Raw genomic sequence first — 24,918 nt, 5'->3', positions numbered from 1 at the left:
CCCAATACAATTGGAACCATTTCTTTATCTTCCTGCCACATTTGTTGGTCTTTGATTACATTCATAAATACTTGAAGATCTTCTCTCTCTCTCCATACATTCAACAGAATAATTGCTTGGTACTGAAGTTTCTATGAACAATGCTGTTCTTGTATTTTTCTTCTTTACCACAATGTCTGGTTTTCTAACGTTAAGTTTTTTTTTATCATTTGGAATGGGAATGTCCCAGGTGATGATAACTCCTTCATTCTCTACAATTCAGTTAGTGTTGTGATCTCAGTGTTTTACTGGTACAGTGATGCTAATGTGTTTACATAATTTCCAGAAGGGTGACTCATCCCACCTCCTTTTGCCTTTTTGTATGCAGGTATAACCCCCATTTCTCTGGGGGTCACATTCGATTACTGCAGGGGTGGAGGAAAACCTGTCTGCAGTCCCAAAATAGGGTTCTTCCAACAGATAATAGCTTCTGCTATGAGGCCCAAGGTGAGTCTCACACTCACAAAAACCCTTGCAAGCCAATACCCCATGTTGTGTTCCAAACAGAAGATAGAAAACTTATTTAAAGACCAAAGTAGTCATAATCTAAAAGTCTAAAAATCCCCCAGCAAGCTCAGCATAAAATCCAGAAAAGCACCAAGCCAGAAAAAAAACCCAGCTTCTTAGTACTTCACTTCCTTACCACAGTTGGGTCTTGGTCCACACTAAAGGGATCTTTGAGCTTTTGGGACTATCCCTAAGATTTTCCCCACTTGGGCATTGAGATTGGTCAGGCTCCATCTAGATCACTGGGGTTCAGCATGAGCAATGTGTGGTTATTCTTTCGGTTCTTCAAGAGGTGGAAGTGGAGCTTTTCCAAAGGACTCTAATAGGTCCTACAGCCTGCACAAAGAGGCTAGCGTTTTTCTTCTTTGGAGTATAAACCCTGTGGAGTGAAAAAAAAAATAGTTGTTTTTTTCTCTTTTTACTTGAAGAGAGTTGGTTGTTTTGGGATCTGCTCCAGCTGCAAGAAGGAGTGCACCCTGCCTGAGGGGAGTGGACTTTGGCTACTGTTGAGCCTGCAATCTGTCTTAAGTGGGTCTACAGTTTCCCTGAAGAAAGAAGCAGAAGAAAATATTTATGGGGTTTTTCCACTTATCTTGTTGGGAGGAATTTTTATAACCACATGCTGGAGGAGATAAGAAGAGATGTTTTCTTTCTTCCCCGTTCCTGTTACCAGGAAAGGATACTGAAATGATACTAGCTGCTAGGTGGCTCACCTGCCAGCAGGAGCCCTCAGTAGGCCACATGCAATCCTGCTGTAGCCTCCGCCTTGAAAGCTGCATGATGCAGCAAGGCCAGCCCTATAATATACTCTCTCTTAGTTCCAGTCCTTATCATCAAGTTACCCTGGCTCCTTGCTGTGGCCATCCTTGTGCTACCTTGCCTTGTCCTTGTTCCATTTGGGTCTCCTGGTGGCCCTTTTTGCCTGTGTGTACTGTGCCTAGATTTTGTCCTGTCTTGATCTCCCTGTGACCTTCTTTGACTGCATATTCCTTGCTCTTGTTCTGAATAAGTCTCCTGGTGGCCTAGCTGGTCTGTGTTTTCCTTATCTTGCCCTTGGTTTAGATAGGCTTTCCAGTGGCCTATTCTGTCTCTGTGTTCCTTGTCTTGCCTTTACCTTGTCTAGGCCTCTTGGTGGTCTGTCCTATCTCTGTGATCCTTGTCTTGCTATTGTACTCCTGGCAGCCTATCTAGCCTGTTCATTGCCTGTCTTGTCTTTTTCCTGTTTAGGTCCTCCAGTAGCCTAGCCTGTCTGACTGTTCCCTATTTTGCCTTTGTCCTGTTTAAGCCTCCAGATGGTTTATCCTGTCCATGTGTGTCCTGCCTTGCACCCCTGTCCCAGTTTTGCCATTGTTTTATCTTGTTCCTGACCAGCCAGATCATTCATCAAAATGCATTATTGCGTTAACGCACATGATAACGAGTTAATGCATGCGATAAGAATAGTAATGCATAGCGCGAATGCATATTGGGGGGGGGGGGCAGGATCAGGGAGGAGTTTGGGCAGGATTTAGGAAAATGAGGGGCAATATCATAACTCATGCCATTGCACAGTTTTAATGCTGGAAATAACTACACCTTTTTTTCCTGGTGCTAGGCGCATAGCACAATACATTTTAGATTGCATTTTTGAGAGAGAGAAAGAGAGAGACTATCTACAAGGCCTTCATAGTAGTGAAGTATTTATATCTCTATAGGAGGGCCCTCTAATAGGTTGAGGTGAGGTGTTGGTGGTGGTTTTAGGGTTTAGGGACCAGTTTCTCATGTAGAGTGAGACGTATGAACAGCACATGACACCTTGGTGAAGATTTGACATCATTTGGAGTGAGGAAAGTCAATCAAGCTAGGGTGAGATAACATAGTACACAATTTCATCTTTGTCAGACTTTCCTCACTCCAAGTGTTTTATGGTTTATTAGTTTTTATATACCGTCACATCAGTAAAACCTTCACAACGGTGTCAAATGACATCAAATCTTCACCAAGATGTACTGTGCTGTTCATACGTCTCATTCTACATGAGAAACTGATCCCTAAACCCTAAACCACCACCAACACCTCATCTCAAACTTTAGATGGCCCTCCTATAGAGATATAAATACTTCACTACTATGAGGACCTTGTAGATAGAGTCTCTCTCTCTTTCTCTCTCTCTCAGCCTAACACCAGGAAAAAAAATGCACATTATAAACAATAATGAAAGACCCAGAAAATTAGCTTTTTTTTAATATTATTTTGCTTTGGGTCCTTTTAGGTGCAATATTTACAACTGCAGGGAACTTGCGGATGTGAGGTGTTTCCTTTTGAAAATTCAGGGCCAGAGGGGACAGTGGGTACTTTTGGACCTGCATAATTTGCACCTTTCCACATGGGCAAAAGTAAGTGTAGTAAGGTATGCATAGGGTTTTCAGAATGAAATCCCTGCATATACTTTGCCTTCCCCATAGGAAAAAGCATGCATGTTTTTATTGACGTGGGGGGACTCACGAACATTTCAAAAGGCATTTTTAGGCAGGTAAACATGGGTATACTGTGTGACAGCCCTTTGGAATTGTCACTGTAGAGGCTCTAATCTTGAACCATTTGATCTAGGATAGGAAAGGTAGTGGCAGGAAGGATGCACTATTCAGAACAGTTCCTCCACTGAGGTTACTGAAATGTCCAACTCCCTGCTGTTTATAAAAGCAGCCTGTAGCATTTCACTTAGGAGTTAGAGAGAGCAGGAGAGTGTTTTTCTTGGGTACTGGGTTTCCCAATAGTCTAGTTCCATTTTTGGAGGCTTTGGGATTTTTTTTTTTTTTTTGCCATTTTTTTAAGGAGTTATTCTTGTGGGAGCCCTGGTACCCCTGATTAGAGATTTCAGAGTATTCACCAGTCAGGTTAGATCAGGGGGTAGGGAAGACTCCAATGCTCTCCAGCCCACACCAAGGGGGTTAGATCAAAGGTGACCTACTACAGGAGGTTTCCCAAGTTTCTACATTTTTGTAAAGATTTTGTCTGAGTTTCCAGGAGGAAGTGTGCACCACCTTTCCTTCCTGAAGAAGGGACATCTGTTGAAAGATGCTGGTTTCCCTGCCAGTGAGCTTTTCCTAAGAAAAATCCCATTCTGACAACTAAAGAGGAGAACTATGAGTAAGACCTAAAAGTATACTTTGAGGACACCCATATGGCATCTTCACCATGAGAGAAAGACACTTTGGGGACATTGTGCAAAGACTGTAATCCATTTTGCCATCAGTCTTTTGGAAGAGGTTTTCCGTCCAAACTAAGGATACCCTACCCTTCCCAACTGTGGAACTTACTTATCCAAGCCCCGGAAGGTGAGAGTTTCTCTGCTCAAAGAGAGACACTTGCACAGATAAATTGGAGAACTGTAAATTTTACCTTTTTCAAGTCAATAACTGATGTGAACAGTGCCAATTCGCGATTTAAAACCTCTGGCAGTAATGATTTATTTTTGGACAGTCAACCTAAGCCTTCAGAGCCTTTTGTGGCACTCACATCCTTTAAAGTTAAAAGGGAACTGTTACCAACCTCCCCCCCCCCCCCCCGGCCAACATCCAAATTGTCCCCCCTGCCATCTTAGGCCTTGTCCCCCACATTAGATAAAGAACCCTGTCCTGCGGCCTGAGACTGTGCTGAAGTGGGTGAAAGGGTGCCCCTGCCCTCTTGTCCCCTAAACTGGAGGGGGTTACATTTGTATAAAAACCTTTCAATATTGCCCTTATTATGAATGCTATGGATGGGATAAGATTTATAAACTAAACTGATGAGTTTCAGCAAAGATTGAAACGTTCATGAGTTCTTCCATTACTGTCTGTATAGGGTTGTTTTTTTTGTGCGTGTCCCTACTGTGGGAAAATGAACTTCTTCTTCAGTCATCCATGACATCTGACTGTTCAGCTGATCACGAGAGAACGTTGTGGTAAACCACAGTTCATCTTCAGCTGAGCACTCTTAGAACAAAGTTCCTGCATTTGCCTGGTACCAGTTGCATCACCTGCTCTGTTGCTGCATTGACAAACCTTCCACCCTGTGCAGCTCTAACTCCAGTAAATCTGCCCCCACATGTGCGGCCTATCTCCAAATCTATGATGCAAACAGATACTCTTGTGAAAAGAAAACTAAAATCTTGTAAGAAGTGTAAAAAACAAAGCACAGCTGGCTGGAGTGAAGCATATAAAAGGGATGCAGCAAACTTTCTAAAACCATATGAGGAAAACCATATGCTCATGAATGCATGTAATTTGAACAGCGAGGATTTGAAAAAAAAAACATTTGATTTTGCTTGCATGATTATTTTCTGTGGAATTTTTTCCTGTCCAGAAGTTGCAACATAATTTAAGCAGAAGAAAAATAAATGTATTCATTTCAAAATTATGCAAGAAAATTGTCCTGCATTTGCCTAAAACTTATAACTGAAACATGTGGGGGGAGAGGCTCAAGAGACTTACTGGCAATTCTTCTGGAGAGGAAGGACAGATTGCACTGGTAGCTCTCTCAGCTGTTCTCCATCCAGCGGTTCTTTCCTTTCCAGAACCACAATAGTGATGTCATCAAGAAGCGCTCGGTGTTTCCATATGAAGGGAGCTCCAGCAAAGCCGCGCGTCCTTTGTGAAGATTTGGAATTAGCATTTGAATGGGAAGGAAAAGGATAATGGAGACCTGGTCTTCCTCTTCGCATGCTCCATAATGCAGGGCCCTATGGACCATCATGTAATTGGCTTGGTTGACCAGTCCTTTGTGGGCATGAATGAGGAATCCTCTGGTTGTTCAGCGGCTTCGTTCAGCCCGGGCCAGAGTGTTCTACCATTACAACCACCAAGTCAGTCTAGTCCTCTAATTGGGATGTTACAATCTGAATTGGTCTCTGCTACCTCTTATTCCACACAGAGTCAAGAAGGAGATGGGAAGGTTACAACAAGATCCCCTACTAGGCTTGTAGATCGTGGGACTTTAGATAGGAGCAATACTAATTCAGCTGGTGCTTCTACTGAGAGAAATGCTGATTCAATTGTTGAGCGTCCTAACATCACTTTGATGAATATGCAGAAGATGGTAGAAAAGATGGAAAGACCTTAACTAATTCTGTTCATCATTTTCATATTTTATGGGGCAATCCAAGTTAAAGATGAAGACCAGGAATCCCGTATATCCTCGCCTGAATCTACATTATCTACTTTAACTCCTCAAGTTTCTTCTCTACAAGCATCTTGGACTTTGTTTATAAAGGACAGCTCCTTAATTCATAGTCATCTTGAAGTTCTTGAAAATAGTTTGAGAGCTAGAAATATACACTTTTTAAATTTTACAGTTGTTATATTATTGTTCTTTTAGAGTTGTTTTATAAATATATTTGTTAAGTTTTGAGTGTTCCTGGGGACAAGAAAATTGTAATATTAAACATGTATTATTTATTTTAAAAAGCAGACACGTGATTATGGGACGATAGCCCTAATCTAACTACTTTCTTGGAATTGATGATATACCAAATAGGACAACATTACTAGTTACTATTTGTGAAGAGAAAGATAAGGAATGGGTTTTCTAGATGTAGTTTTCTTGCAGAGGTTTTTCCTTTTGTGGCCAAAATGTACTGATATTTTGTGATGTTTCACGGAATACTTAGACTAGGAGGAAGCAATTCCTATAGTTGGGACAGAAAGTTTTAACTTTGGGTGCCTCTTTTTATAAGAATATAAGAAATTGCCATGCTGGGTCAGACCAAGGGTCCATCAAACCCAGCATCCTGTTTCCAACAGAGGCCAAACCAGGCCATAAGAACCTGGCAATTACCCAAATGACAGAAGATCCCATGCTACTGATGCAATAGAGAGCAGTGTCTATTCCCTAAGTAAACTTGATTAATGGCCGTTAATGGACTTCTCCAAGAACTTATCCAAACCTTTTTTGAACCCAGCTACACTAACTGCACTAACCACATCCTCTGGCAACAAATTCCAGAGCTTAATTGTGCATTGATCTCCAATTAGTTTTAAATGTGCCACATGCTAACTTCATGGAATGCCCCCTAGTCCTTCTATTATCCGAAAGTGTAAATAACCAATTCACATCTACTCATTCAAGATCTCTCATGATCTTAAAGACCTCTATCATGTCCCACCTCAGCCGTCTCTTCTCCAAGCTGAACAGCCATAACCTCTTCAGCCTTTCCTCATAGGGGAGCTGTTCCATCCCCTTTATCATTTTTGTTCCCTTCTCTGTATCTTCTCCATTGCAACTATATCTTTTTTGAGATGCAGCGACCAGAATTGTACACAGTATTCAAGGTGCGGTCTCACCATGGAGCGATACAGAGGCATTATGACATTTTCCATTATATTAACATAGAAACATAGAAACATAGAAATGACGGCAGAAGAAGACCAAACGGCCCATCCAGTCTGCCCAGCAAGCTTCACACATTTTTTTCTCATACTTATCTGTTTCTCTTAGCTCTTTGGTTCTATTTCCCTTCCACCCCCACCATTAATGTAGAGAGCAGTGATGGAGCTGCATCCAAGTGAAATATCAAGCTTGATTAGTTAGTGGTAGTAGGGGAAGTAACCGCCGCAATAAGCAAGCTACACCCATGCTTATTTGTTTTACCCAGACTATGTTATTCAGCCCTTATTGGTTGTTTTTCTTCTCCCCTGCCATTGAAGCAGGGAGCTATGCTGGATATGCGTGTAGTATCAGTTTTTCTTCTCCCCTGCCGTTGAAGCAGAGAGCTATGCTTCATTCCCTTCCTAATAATTAACCATAATAATTAACCATAATAATAATTAACCATAATAATTAACCATTCCCTTCCTAATAATTCCTAACATTCTGTTTGCTTTTTTGATTGCTGAAACACACTGAGCTGACAATTTTAAAGTATTATCCACTATGATGCCTAGATCTTTTTCCTGGGTGGTAGTTCCTAATATGGAACCTAACATCGTGTAACTACAGCAAGGGTTATATTTCTCTATATGTAACACCTTGCACTTGTCCACATTAAATTTCATCTGTCATTTGGATGCCCAATCTTCCAGTCTTGCAAGGTCTTGCAAGGTCCTCCTGTAATGTATCACAATCCGCTTGTGATTTAACTTCTCTGAATAATTTTGTATCGTCCGCAAATTTGATAACCTCTTAAGTTTCCATGCAATTGTGTACTCATGTATCAGAAGAATACATTTATCCTTTTGGATCCCCTTCATCTAGAAGCTTTTATTTCTAATAAAAGTGGGGTGTAGATGCAATTACTTGAAACTGTTGAAATTGTTTAGAGGTGTTTGTTAGGCTCAGTAGTATTTGTCGCTGTTTCATGTATTTTTTCTTTGTTAATATTTACTATTAATATCATCCCCCATTATGGGCACAATGATTGTATATTTTTCTTATATAACACTAATGTTCTGTTTTGCGATTCTCTGACTTTACTGTTCTTGCTATGGAAATAACAAAAACATAATAATAAACAACAAACTGGAGCATGAGCCAGGCTGAAGCAAGGGGGGAGTTGAGCTTGAACTTGTGAATTAAAATCTGGAATAACTATGATTTCAAAGGTCCACACTCTCATACTGCTTGCAGGTAGGGTACTGAAACGTTCATCTTCCCAAACAATCAGGTTATATTACCAAGTTCTATAGTCTTTTGTCTCCTGATAATTGATATCCATTAGTAAGAATAGTGATTGGAAAATCGTAGTATTGGAGTAAAATATACAAGTCATATATAATGGGCACTACTTATGATGAGTCACCAGGATTTGGATACAATTGAGACATCCAGTTTAGTGCTACGATTTTAGAAATTTTTTTTAGATATCTTGTATAACGGTTTCTCTTTATGTGGAAAAATAGTTCTTTTGCTTGGGTTAAATGAAGTTCCAGCACTTGAGGCCTGATTTACTAAGCTTTTTTTTCTCATAGAATGGGAGCAAAGCTTTAGTGAATCAAGCCTTTGGTCTATAAATAATACAGACCAAGGGCTCATGTTTATATAATGTGTTTTGTTGTATCCCTTGTCAGACAAGATGTGATTTCACGGAATAGAAGCAATTTTAAATAAATAAATAATGTAAGAATGTTATGGGATACTTTGGAGGTTGTGATAACTTTCATATTATCTTTTTTTGATCATGAAAGCATTTTATACAAAGCCGTTCATCTGCCCCCTTTACATGTTTCTGCAATAATTCCAAGGCTATCCTTAGTTTTTGGGTACTTGCCAGGTTCTTATGGCCTGGATTGGCCACTGTTGGAAACAGGATTCTGGGCTTGATGGACCCTTGGTCTGACCCAGTATGGCATATTCTTATGTTCTTATGCTCTTATGTATAGTCTTATCATCAAGGAAACTTGTTTTTGTAATATTACCATTCTATGGGGTGGATTTTAAAAAGATTATGTGCGTAAATCCCAGGGATTTACGCGCCTGACCAGCCTTAAGCACGCCAGGCCTATTTTAAAAGGCCCGGTTACACGTGTAAATCCCCGGAACACGCGTATGTCCCAGGACATCGGGGAGAGGGCGGGCAGAGGGCGGGAAGTGGGAGGGGTGGGGCGGTCCGGGGATGGGGCGAGGCAGGGCTAGAGGCCCTCGGCACAGCGGCCTTTGCCTCCAGGCAGGCACAACAGATAAAGTTAAAATTTGGGGGGGTTAGGTTAGGGTTAGGGGGCGGGAAGGCTAGGGAACGGGGGAAGGCCACGGGCGTCGGCGTGCACAAGTTGCACAATTGTGCACCCCCTTGTGCGCGTCAACCCCTGATTTTGTAAAATGCACGCACTTGCCTGCGCATGTTATAAAATCGCACGTCCATGTGTGCATGCCAGGTAGTGCGCGCACATGGACGTGTGCACGTAACTTTATAAAATCTACCCATGTGACTAAGAGAAGCAATTTAAATTAAAAGTTAATGAGTTCATCAGAAAAGGAATCTTGAGGAGCTAGGAAATCGATGCAGTATAGTGGCTGATCTGTCGGTATGTATGTGTGCAAGGATGATAAGGGGGAGTTGGTAGGAAGAATATGAAAGAAAAGTGAATGACAATGGGGTGCTACATTTTGCAAAACATAGGGTTTAAAAGGTCAAATATTCTAGCAATGTCCAGGATTATAGAGACTTCAACTTTACTTAGTGCTTCATGAATCCCATGTTTTGGTTTTGTCCATTCTATTTTGAATCAAGTATATTTATATGTTTTGGTTCCCATGTTTTGTTTTGTTTTTTGTCTTTTGCATGTTTAAATAATCCTTTCAGAATCAGTGCTGAGAAGTGAGAGAGAGGGTGGCCCAGCTCTGAGAAATGCTGTTCAACAGCTGTTTTGATTTCTGCGCCTGATATTGTAATTTTGTGGTGGATCATCCTAGTGTTGCGAATTTAGAGCTGCTGGGAAGTTTATTTCCTGGTACTTATGTTTTCAGTCTTTCCTAGTGAAATAGTTTCCCCTTTTGGAGGTGACTGTGGTTTTCACACAATTTTGTGCCCAAGATTTTTAGGTATGGATCTGATCAAAAGTAGACGTTATAGTCCATGACCTTACAGCTTGCCCAGTTGACCACTGGTAAGGCTTGAACTAATTTTTAAAGCTGAACTTGTTAAAAGTACCACATACCCCCCCCCTCCCCAGATATAAAATCATAAAGTTCCTGAAGGCAATGTTTGGAATTGTTGGGGGCTGCTCATTGCAGACTAGGCCATCCTGATATTGAACGTAAAATGCTGAGCTCATACCTGACAAGTCCTTCACTGAGGAGTTACTCTGCCTGCTCTCTAGTTGTGTAGATGAACCAAAGAATTGAAAGAACTGGCTAGGCTTGGGGAGCTCCTCCTTATCACATACTGGGCCAGACTGCCCTTCGCCACCTTAGCACGCATGTTTTAATGACTCTAGGCCACAGAAATTGGCTTCTGCGGGACAATGCTCTGATGAGTCATCCAACCAGAAGGGGAGGTTCACTTCATGTTTCTTTGCAGTAGGGAAATCACAAAATCCTTAGGATTAAGTTTTTACTTATGATGCTGTTCTCTAGTGTAAAATGGCAATCATAGGCGTGGAGCTGTAATACCTTGATGAATGTGTTTACAGCTTTGCTCTGCCCATCCTTCATAATCAGACAGTCTAATTCAGCATGCCAAGATGTTATTCACCCAACCCACATCAGGGCCAGTGTGCTGAGCTGGCTGCATTAGTTCAATTTACAGCCTAATTACTCCATTTGAATTCATACAGTAACTGGAAAAATCAGGTTTTCTGATCTCAATATGCTAAAAAAAAAAAAAAAAAGTTCTAGGGAATGCTTCTACAGGGACAGCAGAGCACTGCTAAGTCACTTCATGCTATTGAAATCCTGGGGAATGCTCTCTCTAAGCAAGCTTACACTTATGCCATAGCACATCACCAACAAACATCACATCAGCCACCGGAGAAAGCTCGGCTGAAAGGCCAGACTGGGGATGAAACAGGGTATTCCAGCACCCTGGACAGGCAGGCAAGCACATTCATCCACCGTAATCCCCGCTCATCATTTTCCTTGGCCACCCCAGTACTTTTACACTCTTTCCCCTATTTTGCTCCAATCCAAATGGTGGAAGGGAAGCTTTTCAACCACTGCCAGACCACACTTGCATTTCAGTCATTTTTCCACTTTCATGGGGCTTTGTGCCCCTGGCAGATGCCCCTTCTTATTATGGTCCTGCAAGACAAGTGAAGTTTGGAAACCCATGTGCAAATTGTCATGCCAGCCTGGATAAAAATAACAAGCAGGCAGGCGACAATAAAACTAAACTTTGCCCTTTAATTTACAATTGTAATGTATATAAGAAAGGAGGAAAAAAAAGACCCCAGGAAAACAATGCAATGGCTCAAAAGGGCTCCAATAGCATCTTACTTCAACCATAGGTCTAAAAACCTCCACCTGCATTCTGTTTTTCCTTAGTGAATTCTATGACTGTGAATGACAAACTTGCTTAATTTTTCATATTTATCATTAAAAAAAAAAAAAAAAAACCAACTTGTGATTTTCTCCAGCCATGATAGCTTCAACTCCTCTAAAAAAAATTGCAATAACCAAAGTGAAACCAAGGCCGATGGTGGCCATCATTTTGCGATAGCTGCTTCAGGGCAGTTCTCTTTTGTTAAAAACTAACTTATCTTGTTAACTTACATCACATCTTTTTTCACCTATTTTCTTTCTTCTCCTCCAAAAGAAATTTAACAAGCTAAAGCTTCAACTCAGAAATCTCATTCTCACTTCAGCCAATCAAAAGCATGTAACTGTCCGCACTAGATCTTCATTGGTTAATAAAAACAGCCCATTCTATAAAGGAATTTAAACCTCTTGCTCCAAGACTTTTCAATCCATAAATCCATTCTGTTCTAATTGTGTAAGTCTTTTGTCTCTATCACCCCCTCTGATATCTCGTTTAATATTGTCGATTGTGAAGCATTTCATTGATGAAAAGACATGATTTCTTTTAACACGTGTGATACAATTGGTGCTTCCATTCTTCTATTCTTCAGACAACGCTTGTGTTCTGAAATGCGAATTTGTAACACTCTCTTTGTTTTGCCCACATAACTAAGTGGGTAAGGACAAACCATGACATAAATCATGTAAATCACTAAATGCGGATGAGTCCCCCTCGAACTGGTTTCTCCCTAAGCATACATCATTCCTCCTCTCACTCCCTTCTGTATTACCCTATCCCCTCCCTACCCCTTCTTCTCCCCCCCTCTCCTCACCCCTTCCCTTCACATTTGATATTTCATGTTATTCCCTATAATTGTACATTTTGTATATACCTGCAATCTTTGCCTACACTAATTTATTAATCTAATTTCATTCTTCTGTCACTTTTCCTCCTTTTTTTCTCTTTTTACCCTCTTGTATTCATGTTATTTTAATTTTAGATTAATGCTTTATTTCCCCTACCTTTCCTTACTCTCTAATTATTATGTTTCAATATGTTCTAATTGTATTATGTTAAACTTGTTCGATGTAAAGCGCCGCCACAGGCACTAGTTTCTTGTTTCGCTGTGAACCGATGTGATATCATTGATGAATGTCGGTATATAAAACCGTTAAATAAATAAATAAAATAAAATAAATAATCAGAGGAGTATGTTGTAAAGTGGTTCAGCAAATAGTTAAAAAGTGTCACACAGGAAAGTATATGCAATAGAGCAGCGTGTGCGACCAAAAGTAGTGCCCTTCCAAGTAAGCACAAGTGATATTCCAATTAAGATTTTAAAATGGCATTTAATTCAAGCTTTGAAACATCATTTTCGTAGAATACAATCCCCCAACACAGCCGTCAGGGGGACCCACAGGAAGCAATTCACATGCACTTCATAGCGTCTATATAAAAACAGAAAATAAATTGTCATAACAGCAGCAATCAAAGCTAAAAAAAAAAAGTGTTCCTAAGAGAACTGGTTACAGTACATCATGTGACTCCTTCGGAATTGGCTGCTCGGTTTTGGCGAGCTTTTCTTGTAATTTTGAAGCACTTTTTAAACTCCTTCCTCTTACAGTAGACATTCTCCCCCCCCAGCATGGCAGCCCCTCCTTGTCATTCTGACCCCTTGAAACAATTAATGGATATATAATTTTGTCTTTTCCTTCAGTCGCAAATAGTTTTCTTTTTAACCATTTTTCTACTCTATAACCTTCTTTTTTGTTTCACTTTATTTACAGAATTTTACAGTTTAGAATAGTTTCTCTTCAGACGCTGGAGTTGCTCATACAATGTTTTTGGGTATGTGTTCAATCTTTGAAGCTGTGGTTTATTTTCTGTTTGTTTGCCTTTATATGCCTACTGTCTCTTGTTTTCTATGATCTCTAGGACGCCTCGACTCAACATACTTTATAACGACCTTATAAAGACAGTAGCCTAGTATATATTGTAATCGGTTATCTTAGGTGCGCTCTTCTTAGCTTTAGTTGTCGCAGGCCAGAAGCATTCCAGGATGGGGCCAATATTTACTTGTGTAAGTTGCTATTTTATAAGCAATTTATGCATGTAGATTTGGCAGCTTACGTATATTCACACCTGCTCTTTATCTTTATTAAAAATTTATGAATCGCCTATACCTGGAGTGATAGTAAACATCTTAAAAGTGAAATACTGACTAGGTGGGAGATCTGAATCAAATGGGGGAAATTGAGGCAGAAGAGCCAGAAGGGACTGGGCAAACTGGTAGACTAATAGGTAAAATTGCCATGTGTCAATTTTTAAAATTAGATGTAAAAATATGTGAGAAAAGTAGTTGCATACAGCGTGCATGTGTGCGCGGGAATCACATGCGCGCTTCGGCGCATGTTATAAAATAGCTGCATCCATGTGCGCGCGCCGGGAACCGTGCACACATGGAAACACGCACTGGTTTTAAAATCGACCCCTGGAGAGGGACACGTGATGTGGTAGCTGGGAAGACGTGTTTCTTCCTAGCTCCTGACCCACCTCACCCATCGCGTTTAATCTGACCGCGTCAAACCCAAATACTTGGGGCTGAAGATCTCAGGGACCAAAGCCTATGTCCATGGCTCGCACTCGGGGCAAGATAACGCAATCGATGACCACTAAAGCTAGTAAAAACGAAAAAGAAAAGCCACGGGCCTTGGATTCTAAGATGGCGACCGCGCCCAATGGTGAGTCTCCCTCCCCCCACTTGCCGCTTACCCTTGCTGACATCAAGGACGCGATTAGGGAGGCGTTGGATGAAAAGTGGTCGATAATCACTGATCAGTTAGGGGAGGTCCGAGACTCTTTAGCCACATTGCCTCCATGATTGGAGTCGGTGGAGGTGAGGGTATCTGAGATGGAGGATGTGGCGAACACTACCCTTACCAAGATGGCCGTGCATGATAAGACTTTGCAAGCCTTGCAGCTTAAAGTCGACGAACTAGAGAACCGTGCCCGCCATGATAATTTAAGGTTTTTGGGCTTCCCGGCCCAAATTGAAGAACACTCGCTGTGTTCCTTGTTGGAGGCTTGGCTCCTGGAGGTATTAAATCTGCCGCATTTGCAAGGTAAGCTGGAGGTGCAGCGGGCCCACTGGCTGGGGGTGCGGCAATTGCCATCAGGATGCCCGTGGCTAGTTATCAGAAAGATTTTAAACTTTGCACACAAAGCAGAGGTCTGGGGCGCCTCCCGATCCAAACCGGACCTGCAATACCAGTCCCATCGTATCCGGATTTTCCAAGATTTCTCGGCCGCGGTGTCAGAGGCACGATGCAGGTTTTCCGCCATCTGCACGACGCTACATAACCGTGGCATCAAGTTCGCCTTGTTGTTTCCAGCGCGATTGCGGATATGGCGGGATGACCAAGTCCATAATTTTGATTCAGCGCTGCAAGCCAAGGAATTTGTGGACGCCATGGCTCCCTAGGGGAACATTGCTAACTGTGTTCATCGCCTCGCTTAGGCCTGTGATCTGGGGACTCACTGCGGGGGGAACAGGCAATGTGTTTCCCCAGCTGAATAGAGTTGTAGGGGTCGGATCTCCGCACACTCTCATCCCTGAGCCGCGACTTCAGACACCCCCTGGTTTGACTCCCTTTGACCACATATATATCCCCTGAGTTTGGATTTTAATCAAGGACTCGGTCAAAGACTTTTCTTTTGTGGCTGGGGGGTTTCTAAATATCACCAGGATTATCCTCGAGTCAGTGAACAATTTTTTCTTTAATTTATTTTTACTTTTTATGGACGAGAGCCTCGTTGATACTTTCCGAGGAGTGGATATCTCGCTGAGCTTCATTATAGACTGTTCTATACTGGAGATTATTTCCCGTATTTTTTTTTTCTTTGTTCTTTAATTTTTGGGGTATTTTCAGGACATTTGCTTTTATCACTACTATACCTAGTGCTGTTCACTTTGAGGGGGCTGTTTTTGGGGACAGGGGCTTATTTATTTTGTATTGTTAAATTGGTCACAAGTGGATGACTGTGTTTTTCTTGGGGTTGAGTCTGATGTTTTAGTTAGGTTGGAGATGGCCAGAGAGGTGGTGTCAGGGGCACATCTCATCGTGTTCTTCCATTTCCTTCGGGGACGTTATGGGAAGCTGGAGGTTGAGGGATTTAGAGGAGGCAAACCTAGATGCCTTGGGGGGGAGGGGGAGGGGGATGGGGAGAAGGGTTAGGGGAAGGCTGGGGAGGAGGGAAAGAGATGTACGGGGGGGGGGGTAGGGGTGGGGAGGGGAATGAGGAGGGGGAGTTTTTCACAAGAGTGGGTGAATGGCATTGTTAGGCTGCTCTTTCTTTTTTTTTTCAGTTTGCAGTTCTCAATCTGGTGGATAGACTGGGGGGAATCTCAGCTGGGAGGGCTCTCACCTGGGAAAGATTGCTATATACATGTTGCATTACCTCTATACTACTAAGCTCTGAGTAGGCCAATAAGGTTTGTGTCGTGGAATGTTTATAGGATACACTCCCCTGTCAAGCGCACTAAAATACTTTCTCTGCTGAAAAAAAAATCAACCTTAGTGGCTTATTTGCAGGAGACACATCTCTCTACCTCCGAGCATGCTAAGTTACGCTGAGACTGGGTGGAAGAAGTGAGAAGTGCTTCTGCCTCCTCGAAGTCAGCGGGAGTGGCCATCCTAATACATAAGAGTCTTCCCATAAAAATTACTAAATAAATAGTGGACCCGCATGGTAGATATCTCATTTTGGTTGCTGAGCTGTATGGTCAGGCTGTTGTATTATGCAATGTCTATGCCCCTAATATATACAGTCCTAGTTTTTACAGGGGATTGTACACTCATTTGCTCCCCTTTCTCAATGATGTCCTGATACTGGGGAGAGATTTCAATACAGTTCGTGATGCCGATTTGGACGCCTCGACATCGAGCTGGCAGGAACAGGCCATGGGCCATGGCCCTCAGTTTTTGGAAAATACTCTGCACTTATTAGACACGTGGCGCATTTTACACCCCACGGAACGTGATTTTTCTCATGTGTCACATGCCCATGCCTCCTTCTCAAGACTCAGCTACTTCCTTGTTAGTGGTCATGCTTTCTCTCAGGTACAGGGCGCAGGTATTGATAATATTGTTATATCAGATCACGCCCCGATTTGGATTGACTTTCAGTTTTCTGGTAGCCAGTCCTTAGTGCCTATCTGGCAGTATCCATACTTTTTAGCCCATGATGCGCAGTTCCATGAATACATGCGGGCTAAGTGGACTGATTATGTATCGCTTAATCAAGCTCACACTGCCCAGCCCTCCCTGTTCTGGTACACAGCAAAGGCGGTTTTAAGAGGAGATATCATTTTTTATGTTTCCCATCACCGAAAAGTTCTGGATAAGAAGATTTTGTCGTTAAATAGGCAATTGCGCAAGGCCCGAGTGCTACTGGTGACTACAGAGAGTAGGGAGGCTAGGGTAGATTATTGTTCGCTTCAATCGGCCTTCAACTCTCTCTTACACCAGCGGGCAAAAAAGAGCTACATATACTATCAGTTCCACCTATATCAATATAGTAATAAGACAGGAGGGATGATGGCCAACTTAATTCGGTCTGACTGGTCAAATAGGTTTGTCCCTGCACTGAGGACCTCACCTACTGAGGTGGCCCGAGACACCAAGTCTATTCTACAGGGCTTTCGAGCTTTCTACTCTAGCTTGTATACATCCAGCGGTGGGAATGTGGAGGCCGGTGAGCAATTCTGCTCTGGGTTGTCTTTACCCTGTTTGTCTCAGCTTCAGCAGGAGAGGCTTAATCAACCTAAATGGAACAGGAGGTCCGCTTGGCGATTAATCATATGCGATGCTTCAAAGCACCAGGACCCGATAGCTATACGGCAGAATTTTTTAAGTTACTGGGAGATCTGATCTCGGGTCCTTTAGCTGCGGGATTTTCTGAATTGATATCTTTGGGTAACTTTCCACCTCATGAGAACCTGGCCTTAATTTCACTCATACCCAAAGTGGACAAGGATCCCCTTCTGCCAGAATCCTGCCACCCGATATCATTACTAAATTTAGACCATAAACTCCTGGCTAAAATACTGGCAGACCAACTAGCACCTATTTTACCCACTCTTGTTGGTGATCATCAGGTTGGGTTTGCCGACAACGCTATGCTTTGGCAAATATACGGCGTGAACTGACAGCCATGACAGTATGTCGTCAGATGGACATTCCTCATCTGGTAATCAGCTTCGACGCCGAAAAGGCCTTTGATAGGGTGGAGTGGCGATACCTGTTTACCATTTTGGAACGAATGGGATTCTCGGGTTTCTTTCTTCAGGCGGTGCGCCTGCTATACGCTGACCCCAGGGCTGTCATATTGTTGAATGGCGCCAGATCAGAACCCTTTGCGATGGAACGGGGAACCTGGCAAGGATGTCCGCTGACACCCCTATTATTTATTTTGCAATTGGAGCCTCTCCTGCTAGCTATCCATCAATGTCGTGTGATCCGAGGAGTTAGGTTTGGTTCACGCATCTTTAAGGGCGTGGCTTTTGCTGATGACTTGCTAGTTTTTGTTACGGATCCTCAGGCATCCATGTCATCCTTATTACCTTTGATATGGTCCTTTGGTGAGTTTTCAGGACTAAAACTGAATGAGTTCAAGTTCTCTGTGTTAGCATACCCGCCTAATCTGCTGACTAGCTGGCCGGACACTTTTCCACTTTGCTGGGCTACTGGACATCTCAGTTATTTAGGGGTGCATCTCCCAATGGACCCAGATCAGGTATAACAGGCTAATGTACCCAGATTATTACAAAGCACTATCGACAGTCTGACCAACTGGCGCAACTTACCCATTTCCTTGAGTGGCAGGATAAATCTATTTAAAATGAACATATTACCTAAATGGCTTTATTTCCTTCAGAATGTGCCAATAATCTTGAAATGAGAGGACCTTCGCCAGCTTGATAGTGAGCTACAGCAGTTCCTTAGGAGATGGTGGAAATCTCGAGTTCCTTTGTCTTGGCTGAAGGCTAAATGGGGGAGGGGTGGGCTGGGGGTGCCAGACATGGCCGCATATAATTTGGCTTGTAATCTAAGGATCCTTAGAGATTGGTTGATGGATCCTGCAACCTATACCCCTTCATATTCCGATAAGGCCTTGGTGGCTCCTTTAGCCCCAGCATACGTGCTTCAGGCTAATTCGGCTCAACTCCCATCTTTTCTTTTGCATACACCACTTGTACGCCCGATTCGGCAGGTGTGGAGGCGAGTGACCAAATTATTGGAGGTCCCCGCTGGGTGTGCGTATTTTCTTCCCGTCATTGGGAATGCTGATTTCACACCGGGCATGCAATCCTCTGGTTTTCAGGTCTGGAAGACTAGGGGTGTCACTCAATTAGGTCATTTGCTCAAATCAGACGGGACGATCCTCTCCTTTGAGCACTTCCAGGCAACTTATGGCTTGGGAGTCTCACACACACATTCCCTTATCTACAAATTGGTCACTATATGCTGTCCATCCCTGAGGCTTACAAAAATCCCTCGTTATTCCATTCCCTAGACCGGGTATTCCGCTTTGAGAAGCCTGAGGCCCCGTCTTTATCACTTTACTATAAACAAATACGAAAGCACTCGGAGGGGGATATGTGTGCACTTCTTGAGTCCCACTGGAATAAGGATGGGGACTTTGTTGTCATTCAGACCATTCTCAAGGTGTGTTTTCGACGCTTAGCCAGGATCTCGATCAATATGTATTACCGGGAATTACCATTTAAATTCTTGAGTTGGGCTATGTGTCCCCTCGGATGGCATTTCACCTAACCATTGCTCCATCGGCGGGTTGCACTCACTGTGGCCATGCCACAGGTACTTTGTCACATATATTCTGGACTTGTCCGCCTATACAGCATTTTTGGTGGAGCGTGGCAGACTACCTAGCAGACTTGCTAGATGTAGCCTTTCCTATTACTCCTTTATGGCTGTTATTCGGTTGTATATCACCGATTCGGATCAGAGATCCTGGTTCACGCATGCTCCTGCTTAAAGCTTGTCTTGTGGGGAAAAAAATCATTCTTTCTGTGTGGTGTTCATCCAACGTACTGTCTTTCTGGGATTGGAGGAACAGCCTGCACACTATGATGTCAATGGAGTGTCTGGCATCACGACAGTCCCACGTACTAGGGATGTGCAGAGCAAAAGTTTATGTTCATAAGTCCATAAGTCGAAAGGGGGTCCCATTTGCGGTCAATATGGACATATGGAGAATTCCATAAGTTGAGTCTATGTCCATATGTGCAAATAAAAATTTAAACCCCTCACCCTCCTTAATCCCCCCCCCAAGACTTACCAAAACTCCCTGGTGGTCCAGCGGGGTCAGGACGCCATTTCTGACCTCCTTTGCAAGGAGCACGTGACGTAGGCGTCACGTCGGAGTGACGCGGCGTCACGTGATTCCCCGCGGGTTCGCTCCGGGACCCTCGTTCGACCCAAAAGGAACTTTTGGCCAGCTTGGGGGGGCCTCCTGACACCACCAAGCTGGCCAAAAGTTCCTTTTGGGTCGAACGAGGGTCCCGGAGCGAACCCGCGGGGAATCACGTGACGTCGGCGCCACGTCGGAGTGACGCGGTGTCACATGATTCCCCGCGGGTTCGCTCCGGGACCCTCGTTCGACCCAAAAGGAACTTTTGGCCAGCTTGGGGGGGCCTCCTGACACTACCAAGCTGGCCAAAAGTTCCTTTTGGGTCGAACGAGGGTCCCGGAGCGAACCCGTGGGGAATCACGCGACGCCGCGTCACTCCGACGTGGCGCCGACGTCACGTGCTCCTCGCAAAGGAGTTCAGAAATGGCATAAATGGCGTCCTGACTCCTAGCTGGACCACCAGGGAGTTGTGGGAAGTCTTTGGGGGGGGGGATTAAGGAAGGTGAGGGGTTTAAATTTTTATTTTGGATCAACAATCGCGATTTCCAATGTATTCAACATAGCTATGTTGAATAAGTTGGAAATCCGATCGTTTTCGCCTCATCACTTTTTTAAGTTAAAAAAAAAAATAAGTAGCGTTTTACATTTAAGTTCAAAACGAATGCACACCCCTACCACGTACTAGGAAGCGCTTTCTCATGGTGTGGCAGCCTTATATTCAAGCTCTCCCACATCGAATCCATAGCCTCATAGTAAATGATTGAGCACCAAGCTTTCTTTTGTTTGTGATAATGTGAAATTGGATTGGGAATCCCACTTGCCGTAAATGCTGTTTACCCCAATGCTTTGGGTGGGAAAAGGGGGGGGGGGAATGGGAGTAAATATGTGGTCTGCTGCGTGTTGGTGTTTGTTTCTGAGGAGGGTTCAGAACCCAGCCCGACTTAGTGTTGTATCATTTTGTTGTTGTTAAAAATCAATAAAAACCGTTTAAACATAAAATTGACCCCTAAGTGTCTTCCCTGTCCCAATTTGCCCTCAATCAATGCCCTTCATTATTCTGAAAGACATACGCACACCCCATGAAGCTATTGCACCATCACCAGGATGTATCAGAGGTGACTCCTGTGCAGGAAGGGACAGACTAAGAGTGTCTGGGACCATAGGCAATACCCCATTCATGGGTTCTCTCCTCCCTCCCTTCCCCCACATATACACTCCCATTATCTTTCATCATTACCTTTAATCAAACCCTGTATGAGTTCCCCTCTAGGCTTGGGCCCAAGATGGCTGTCCTGCCCATCTCCCCACCTTAAGCCTTCATTGCTCCTGTGAGACCATTGTTAAATCATTTTATGAAAACAAAAAGCTTGTCTCACCACAAAGAACAGAGCTGGCAAGACCCCTTTGTTAAAAAATAATTGGAAGTACACCACTGGTTATGGCACAGCATCTGAAGGTCCTGAGGACATAAGATCCCCACCTCGGCTGCCAAGATGTGGTGCAAGGTGGTACAGTCTGTACTTTCCAAGCCTCAAAATGAAAAAGAAGCACTAGAAAATGATATCTGTGCATGGAAAAAATAAGAGACAGGTATTGATGATTATCAGTGGTGCAAAGATACACATTTTGGGGCAGATTTTCAAAGGGGTACGCTCGTAAGATATGCGCATACCCCCCGAAAACCTGCCCCAAGCTCCCCCTGCGCTTGCTGAGCCTATGTTGCATAGGCTGCCGGCGTGCGCAAAGCCCCAGGACGCGCGTAAGTCGCGGGACTTTCCTGGGGGGGGGGGTGTCAGGGGGCATGTCGCAGCTGGCGCATCATCGGGGGCATTCTGGGGGCGGGACCACAGGCGTGGTTCCGGCCCAGGGGCGAGGCCGCGACCTCCAGACCAGCCCCCGGACGGGAACATGGTGCGCCAGCAGCCGGCCTGGCACGCGCAAGTTACGCCTGCCTCAGGCAGGTGTAACTTTTGGAATAAAGGTGGGGGGGGGGGAATTAGTTAGGGCCGGGGGGGTGGGTTAGGTAGGGGAAGGGAGGGGAAAGTGGGGGGAGGCGGAAGGAAAGTTCCCTCCGAGGCCTCTCCGATTTCGGAGCAGCCTCGGAGGGAATGGAGGCAGGCTGCACGGCTCGGTGCGCGCAGGCTGCCGATTTTGCGCAGCCTTGCATGCACCAACCCCGGATTTTAAAAGATATGTGTGGCTACGCACGTATTTATTAAAATCCGGCGTACATTTGTTTGCGCCGGTTGCGCGAACAAAAGTACGCGCGGGCATAGTTTTTTAAAATCTACCCCTTTATACCAGAGAAATGGAGCTCTCTCACACCCATATTTCCTGGACTCAGAAAAAAATGCTATTTTACTTTATGGTAAAATGTAAAAGTATGTGTCTCTGTGCATAATAAAGCATGTTAAATATCTTAAAGACTGCTAACCGGCTTGTAAGTGCTGACACTGCAGTTAAAAAGTTATATGTAGTCCACACAACCCAAACTCTGCTGCCAGGCCATTCACCCCAAAGGTGGCTTCCTGCACATCACAGCCTTCACTTAATTTTCTATTTCCATTTAAATCCTCTTTTATCTTACCAATGAGCTTGAAATCCATTTCTTGAAGAGTCTCTAAAGTTAAGTACACATCGCAGGATAAAGGAGAAATGAATTTCTGCTACATTGGGGAGTTTTTCTCAGCTGAATTGGAAACTGAAACTGAAATGCAGATCAGACCAAGATAAGGAAATGTTACGTGAGGACTATACACTGTGGGGTAGATTTTCAAACCGCGCGATTTGGCGTACTTTTGCTGGCGCATCAGGCGCAAGCAAATGTACGCGGGATTTTAGTAGATACGCGCGTAGCCGCTAAAATCCTGGATTGGCGCGCGCAAGGTTATCGATTCCATCTAGCCGGCGCGCGCCGAGCCGCGCAGCCTACCCCCGTTCCCTCCGAGGCCGCTCCGAAATCGGAGCGGCCTCGGAGGGAACTTTCTTTTGCCCTCCCCTCACCTTCCCCTCCCTTCCCCTACCTAACCCACCCGCCCGGCCCTGTCTAAACCTTTGTCGGGGGATTTACGCCTCCCGGAGGGAGACGTAAATCCCCACGCGCCAGCGGGCCGCTAGCGCGCCGGGACGCAACCTGGGGGCGGGTCCGGAGGGCGCAGCCACGCCCCCGGACCGCCCCGGGCCGTAACCACGCCCCCGGGCCCGCCCCCGAAATGCTCCCGACACGCCCCGAAAACGCTGCGTGGATCGGGCCCGCCCCCCGACACGCCCCCCTCAGAAAACCCCGGGACTTACGCGAGTCCCGGGGCTCTGCGCGAGCCGGTAGGCCTATGTAAAATAGGCGCACCAGCGCGCAGGGCCCTGCTCGCCTAAATCCGCCCGGATTTAGGCGGATTTAGGCGAGCAGGGCTCTTAAAATCCGCCCCTGTGATTCTGAATTATTTATAAACATATGTGAAGTGTGCTGTGCTTGCGCTTGGATTAAATTATTGTCAATTATTCTTATGACTGTAAAATAGCAGGGAAGCTAAAATGCTTTTGAGGCTTGCTCCTGAATGAGAATTTCTCTGACAATTGCTTCTACTAAAACAATTTAGACTAAAGGGTGGCGGGAGTAGGAATCCTGATGCCTGTCTATTTTATTTACTCCCCAGGAGCCTGTGGAGTACTTGGCTGAACTGAATTAGTTTTCAGCCAAAGGACATAGGGAGGTAGTGAGCTATTCTGTTGAATTTTGTGCTGTGCACATTATGTTTCACCGTCCGATGAGCGTGCTGGCTCGTTTCCCTTCTCCTGACTGCGGTTGGACAGTGAAATCACCAACTGCACCTTTAACAGCTAAGGGAAGCTTCACAGAAGGCATCGTGGCTATTGCTGAAAGCAACTGCCTGTCGGAAATGTGCAGAGTGGGCTGGGGAAAAAAATCGGCTGACGACAGTAACAGACAACTTTCCAGACATTATGAAAACATCAAAAATGATAATTATTGAGAGTGCTAAGACCAGAGATGATTATATGCTCTGCTGAAGCTGTGTAAGAGAGAGGCATGCGTGCAGGTGCAGGGTGTGCTGCCACCATATCTGTTTTACAGCTGTAATTTTAGCAACTGCTTCAGTTCTGTCTTATGTGACTTCCGTGCCAAGTTCAGACTGACATCTCCTTTTTATTCACTGTAGACTGCTGGTTTCAAACTGCCGAGAGCCCCGGAAAAGGAGAGGAAAGCGTAACCAACAGCACGTAGCACAGAAAACGGTGGCATTCTCTTCAGTGACAACAAAAGGATGAAACTCCAGGGGACATGACAGTGCTTGGGAAAGACTTTGGCTGTGTTGTGGTTAGTTAACCCACAGGAAGTCTTTTCCTGTAGCACAGAGGACAGCAAGATTCAACATGTGTTGGCCATTGGGAAACAGATTTATGCTGGATAGATAAAACATTTCAGGATGTAACCTGGTCTTTAAAATAAGACAGACTTAAAAAAAAAAAAACTGTCTCTATTTATGATGAGGTCACCAACATATAGGACCAGATGTACTAATTATTTTTACCATAGTCGCAACATGGAAAAAATCCTTTTAATATATTTGACCCATAGTCAGCAAAATATCAGTAATATGCTGTATTGTATTTATTTGTCTAGATCAGTGATACTTGGACTATAGCTCTTCTAGGTCATCAATGTGACCATGTTATACACCAAAAAAGTAGCAGAGGTATTAATAGAGGAATAATGCATAAAAGCAGTGATACAATAGGCTAAACTGGAGCAAAAAATTGTGGTTGCCACATTGGTCTATTTGGATCTATAGAATTAAGGGTCAACAACCAAGTTGTAAGTGATACCTTTTCATTGGACTAACAATACGTTTATGATTAGTAGCTTTGAAGAGTTATCCTCTCTTCATCAATTTAGTGAAAAAAACAGCGTAGTTACACTGAGCTGTAATGTAGGCAGCCTAACATATAGATGACTTTGTACTATTTAAACCAATGAAAATGCACTCTTTCTTCATTGACTTGAAGAAGACAGGATA

At 43.9% G+C, this 24,918-nt stretch overlaps 1 protein-coding gene across 1 annotated transcript in view; it reads left to right on the top strand.

Annotated features, from left to right (window-relative positions):
• Window positions 1-24,435, top strand: part of RNLS (renalase, FAD dependent amine oxidase) — a 572,873-nt gene extending 548,438 nt beyond the window's left edge. The window contains exon 7 of the mRNA XM_029609826.1: window positions 24,061-24,435. Coding sequence (XP_029465686.1) covers window positions 24,061-24,111 — 51 coding nt within the window. The 3' untranslated portion in view covers window positions 24,112-24,435. The remainder of the gene's footprint in view (window positions 1-24,060) is intronic.
• Window positions 24,436-24,918: the final 483 nt, after the last annotated feature.

The sequence above is a fragment of the Rhinatrema bivittatum genome, chromosome 7 (assembly GCF_901001135.1).
Source record: "Rhinatrema bivittatum chromosome 7, aRhiBiv1.1, whole genome shotgun sequence".
Taxonomy (NCBI): Eukaryota; Metazoa; Chordata; class Amphibia; order Gymnophiona; family Rhinatrematidae; genus Rhinatrema; species Rhinatrema bivittatum.
Note: the sequence above shows the minus strand (reverse complement) of the source record. Positions and strands in the feature narration are given on the sequence as shown.